General features: G+C 42.1%; 1 protein-coding gene across 1 annotated transcript; it reads left to right on the top strand.

The window, feature by feature from the left end:
- The first annotated feature begins 2,877 nt into the window (after nucleotides 1–2,877).
- LOC110509996 (phospholipase A and acyltransferase 3-like) lies at nucleotides 2,878–5,343 on the top strand. The gene is made up of 4 exons (XM_090226695.1): nucleotides 2,878–3,076; nucleotides 3,254–3,350; nucleotides 3,613–3,881; nucleotides 4,541–5,343. Exons 1-4 carry the CDS (start codon nucleotides 3,023–3,025, stop codon nucleotides 4,652–4,654), a joined length of 534 nt encoding a protein of 177 aa, XP_090082821.1. The 5' UTR covers nucleotides 2,878–3,022; the 3' UTR covers nucleotides 4,655–5,343.
- Nucleotides 5,344–6,000: the final 657 nt, after the last annotated feature.

Below are 6,000 nucleotides of genomic sequence, written 5' to 3'. Positions count from 1 at the left end.
ATGCTTTCCTCCTGGCTACCCCAACCCCGGCCAACAGTTCCGTACCCCCCGCAGCTACTTGCCCAAGCCTCCCCAGCTACTCCTTCACCAAAATCCAGATAGCAGATGTTCTGAAAGAGCTGTAAAACCTTTACCCATGCAAATCAGCTGGGCTAGACAATCTGGACCCTCTCTTTCTAAAATTATCTGTCGCCAACCCCTATTACCAGTCTGTTCAACCTCTCTTTCATATCGTCCGAGATCCCTAAAGATTGGAAAGCTGCCACGGTCATCCCCGTCTTCAAAGGGGGTGACACTCGACCCAAACTGTTATAGACCAATATCCATCCTGCCCTGCCTTTCTAAAGTCTTCGAAAGCCAAGTTAATAAACAGATCACTGACCATTTTGAATCTCATTGTACCTTCTCCGCTGTGCAATCCGGTTTCCTAGCTGGTCACGGGTGCACCTCAGCCACGCTCAAGGTACTAAACGATATCATAACCGCCATTGATAAAATATTGTACTGTGCAGCCGTCTTCATTGACCTGGCCAAGGCTTTCGACTCTGTCAATCACCGTATTCTTATCGGCAGACTCAACAGCCTTGGTTTCTCAAATGACTGCCTCGCCTGGTTCACCAACTACTTCTCAGACAGATTTCAGTGTGTCAAATCGGAGGGTGTACTATGGGTGTACCACAGGGTTCAATTCTCGAGCCGACTCTTTTCTCTGTATATATCAACGATGTCGCTCTTACTGCGGGTGATTCCCTGATCCACCTCTATGCAGACGACACCATTCTGTATACATCTGGCCCTTCTTTGGACACTGTGTTAACAAACCTCCAAACGAGCTTCAATACCATACAACACTCCTTCCGTGGCCTCCAACTCCTCTTAAACACTAATAAAACTAAATGCATGCTTTTCAACCGTTCGCTGCCCGCACCTGCCGGCCCAACTAGCATCACTACTCTGGACGGTTCTGACTTAGAATATGTAGACAACTACAAATATCTAGGTGTCTGGCTAGACTGTAAACTCTCCTTCCAGACTCATATTACACATCTCCAATCCAAAATTAAATCTAGAATCCCGATTTCGCAACAAAGCCTCCTTCACTCACGCCGCCAAACATACCCTAGTAAAACTGACTATCCTACCGATCCTCGACTTCGTCGATGTCATTTACCAAATAGCCTCCAACACTCTACTCAGCAAACTGGATGCAGTCTATCACAGTGACATCCGTTTTGTCACCAAAGCCTCATATACCACCCACCACTGCGACCTGTATGCTCTAGTCGGCTGGCCCTCGCTACATATTCATCGCCAGACCCACTGGCTCCCGGTCACCTATAAGTCTTTGGTAGGTAAAGACCCGCCTTATCTCAGCTCACTTGTCACGATAACAACACCCACCCGTAGCACGCGCTCCAGCAGGTATATCTCACTGGTCATCCCCAAAGCCAACACCTCCTTTGGCCGCCTTTCCTTCCAGTTCTCTGCTGCCAATGACTGGAACGAATTGCAAAAATCGCTGAAGCTGGAGACTTATATTTCCCTCACTAACTTTAAACATCAGCTATCTGAGCAGCTAACCGATCGCTGCAGCTGTACATAGTCCATCTGTAAATAGCCCACCCAATCTACCTACCTCATCCCCATATTGTTTTTATGTACTTTTCTGCTCTTTTGCACATCAGTATTTCTACTTGCACATTATCATCTGCACATCTATCACTCCGGTGTTAATTTGCTAAATTGTAATTACTTCGCTACTATGGCCTATTTATTGCCTTACCTCCTCATGCCACTTGCACACATTGTATATATACTTTTTAAAAAATGGTTTATTCTATTGTGTTATTGACGCTTGTTTATGTAACTCTGTGTTGTTGTTTGTGTCGCACTGCTTTGCTTTATCTTGGCCAGGTTGCAGTTGTAAATGAGAACTGGTTCTTCAACCAGCCTACCTGGTTTAAATAAAGGTGAAATATATTATATATTTTTTAAAGATTGTTTTATAATGGCATTTTATTATGGTTAATTGAATTCCTATTGGATAGCCATTAGCAACATTATGAGCACACATTGTATAGAAAGGCTTTCAAGTTTAAAACCCGTTGTGAGTATAGGCTTCCGAGTGGCACAGCGGTCTAAGGCACTGCATCTCAATGCTAGAGGTGTCACTACAGACCCTGTTTTGATTCCAGGCTGTATTACAACCGGCCGTGATTGGGAGTCCCATTTGACGGCGCACAACTGGCCAAGAGTTGTCTGGGTTAGTGTTTTGCCGGGGTAGGCCATCATTATAAATAATAATTTGTTCTTAAGTGACTTGCCTAGTTAAATAAAGGTTAAAGAAAAAATCAAGTTGAACTATAGTTGATATAACTGTATTTGCTTTCCAAATTCAGGTCTGAACATTTTCATTATATATTTAAAAAAGACTTAATTTAAAAAATCTTATTGTTGTGAATTTATATGTACATTTGTCATTTGTATTGCAGCGCTTAAATCGTTGCAGCTTCCTTCTTTCTTGTTATGGATTGATGTTACTTTTTATGATCACTTTATAAACAATCCATAACAGACAAGAAGAAAGTTTCATAAAAGAAGCCGACCATAACACACCAGACATGTTACATCATTTCAATGCTAAACCTGGTCTAACAGTGGAAACTGTTGGTCCCAAGAAAGCACCAATCACTCATTTCCATTAGACAGTTAAATAGATTATCTCATTGGCAAAGGAAACTCTAGTTGAAAGCCATCCATATTTTGAGAGGTCAGCTCTGCATATTTTGAGAGGTCCGCTCAACATAACTCACAAGTACTACTCCAACAGTCAGAGATCAGTGTTTACTACCCAAAATAGACTGTGAAAATCCAATTAATGGCTTGATCCACTGTAGCCTAAGCAACACACGCTTTAGGTTAGCATGTCTGTTTTAATCAACAGGGGAGCATATTGCAAGTATGAACTTTTTTCACATGCTGGATAACTACAGTATACGCAAGAACAAATCAAAACCTGGATATGTTATGTTTTTGTCACAATCTTATCAAAAGGAATGACATTGTCCCAGTAATGGTAAGTCAGTAACAACGTGCAGTGTATTTGACTTGATGACAGACCTGCTTTGGTATTTTTGTTGTGCTTGTGGGGTAATCTTTGTCAAATACTGAATTAACATTGAATATAGACTTGTTTACTAATTGCCAGTTGTAATGTAAAAATATGATATTGTGTTGTCAATATCAAACAAAGCCTCAACCTGGGGACCTGATTGAGATATTCCGGGGGACCTATCAGCACTGGGCCTTGTATGTTGGAGAAGGCTACATCGTCCACCTCTGTCCCCCCAGTAAGTACAATTTGGTCCTGATCTTTAATACTGGATGTCATTTCACAGAGAAGCCTATAAAGTACATGTATAAGGGATTCAAGGACCTAGAAAAGATATGCTTATGATTATGTTTATAAAATCGTATATATACTCTATCAGAAAAACATAGTACACATCACTGATCTGATTCTGATACCCTCCTAAGATTTTCCTTTCTGCTCTTTCCTCCACTCTCACGTGTCCCTGGCTCATCCCACTTATCCTATCTCCCCTACCTAAGCTGAGGCAGCTGGGGCTGGTGCCTTCAGCCTAGTGTCTGTGTTGTGTGACACAGCCGTTGTGACCAAGGAAAGCCTGGAGGAGATAGTGGGGAAGGACAGGTTCCTTGTCAACAACCTGCTGGATGGCAAACACAAACCCCGGAGTGTTTATGACATACTGAGGGATGCCCGCAGCCTGCTGGGCCTGGAGATGCCTTACTGCATCCTGAGGGGAAACTGTGAACACTTTGTCACAGAGCTGAGATATGGGAAGGGAGAGTCCCGGCAGGTGTGTGTGCTGACAATCATGATATCCTTCTAAGGATATCATAACATATCCTGTGATGTTGGTAAAGCAATACTTTTGGTCTATGCCTTGGTGTATTGTTTCTGCCAGTTGCCAAGCTGGACTAATGGGCTCCCGAGTGGCACAGCGGTCTAAGGCACTGCATCTCAGTGCAAGAGGTGTCACTAGACAACCTGCTTTGAATCCAGGCTGTATCACAACCGGCCGTGATTGGGAGTCCCATAGAGAGGCGCACAATTGGCCCAGCGTCGTCCGGGTTTGGCCGGTGTAGGCTGTCATTGTAAATAAGAATTTGTTCTTAACCGACTTGCCAGGTTAAATAAAAATGTTCAGTTTAGGAACAGTTGACCTGACCAAGGAGACTAGTCAGATAATCAGACACTACCTTGTAAAATGGGAGATGCATGTTACATATTAAAGCCCACATGGCTGCGTTTAGACAGGCAGCCCAATTCTGATATTTTTTCCACTAATCACATCAGATATTTACCCATCAGAGCTGATCTATTAATGGGGAAAAAAATCAGAATCATTCTGTTTAGGACATGAGGTCTCTATTTGCATTTGAAAACAAGTTTATTTGGGGATAGGTGTTTCTCATTGGTTAGTGGTTGCTGTTATGATCTAATCTTTTTTTGCAGGTATATTATGCTCTGGGCGTAGGTGTTAGAGCAGTGGCGATTGGCATGAAGGCCCTGAATGCAGCATCAAACATCTCTTGTGTGAAGTCAAAACAAAAGCGGATACTCCTTTGAACCTTCGAGTCACCTTCCTCCGTCTACCTCTGGGGTGAATGCAGAGACAGCGGAAAATTTTTTTTTGACAGGGGGTATAATTCCCGACATTTGGTAGGCTATTTGTAAGTCAATTAGTCTAAAATTAGACACATGCATTTTCTTTTCTGCCCTTTGCTTACTAGTTGCCCCCTAGAACAGGGTTTCCCAAACTTGGTCCTGGGGCCTCCCCCGGGTGCACATTTTGGTTTTTGCCCTAACACTATACAGCTGATTCAAACAATCAAAGCTTGATTATAAGTTGATTATTTTAACCAGCTTTGTAGTGCAAGGGCAAAAACCAAAACGTGCACCCGGGGGAGGGGGGAGGGGGTGGCACCAGGACCACATTTGGGAAACCCTGCTCACCAGGATAATGTCATAAATTTATAGAATGAATGTATACATTTCTAGTTGACAGTGTGCCTCTTGTGAAAGATAAAATATTGTACTTGCTAATCTTATTGATTGGCCCTCTTTAGGAAAACTACAGGAGATTGAGTGCCTGTTGTCCTATGTATTGTTACAGACAGTGTAGGTCTAAATATGTGGTGTGGTGTGATTCCATGCATGATTGTTGACAGATTGTACATTAATTTCTTAATGTTTGTTTTATTGACACATGAAAAGGTAGCTTTTTATCTAATCACATTAAACTGTATGATGGTGAATCAAATGTCATTTTCATTCTTCTGATTGGTGAGTCTTCAATTTTGTTAATTAAAAACTACACCTTTGGTATGACTACAGTACATATTTCTAATTTAGAGGACCCTTCACTACACACATTATAGCCGATGATGTGGATGTGGATTAAGGCAGCCCCCCGCACCTCTCTGATTCAGAGGGTTTGGGTTAAATGCTGAAGACACATTTCAATTGAATGCATTCAGTTGTACAACTGACTAGGTATCCCCCTTTCCGTGCCCAGAGCCTTCTATTTATTTGTAAATAGGCTTGTGTTCATTACAATGAAAACATTCAAGACAAAAATGTTTATTTTGGTCCAATATTTAGAATCTTGGTTCTTGATGTTTCTGTGATGTCATAGCTGGAGAATATGAACATTCTATTACCTTCAGACAGATCCACACTTCATCACAGTAGGTGTGCTGACAAATTACAAGTTGGGACAATTTTATCCAGTCCAAGAATCTGTATCATTGTGCAAGTGTCGGTCTAGGTCTCTCAAGAGTGGGCCACCAGTAGTCTGTGACATGGCAGAAAGTGGTGACCTCTTGGAGAATGTAAACTATGTTCCGTTTCTCCTTTTACACACAAATCAATTCACACATACATAAATAGTAAATGTCTTACAATCTGCTGGA

This window comes from Oncorhynchus mykiss, chromosome 29 (genome assembly GCF_057628025.1).
Source record: "Oncorhynchus mykiss isolate SJ-2025 chromosome 29, ASM5762802v1, whole genome shotgun sequence".
Classification (NCBI taxonomy): Eukaryota; Metazoa; Chordata; class Actinopteri; order Salmoniformes; family Salmonidae; genus Oncorhynchus; species Oncorhynchus mykiss.
The sequence above is the reverse complement of the archived record's forward strand: the minus strand, read 5'-3'. Positions and strand labels throughout refer to the sequence as shown.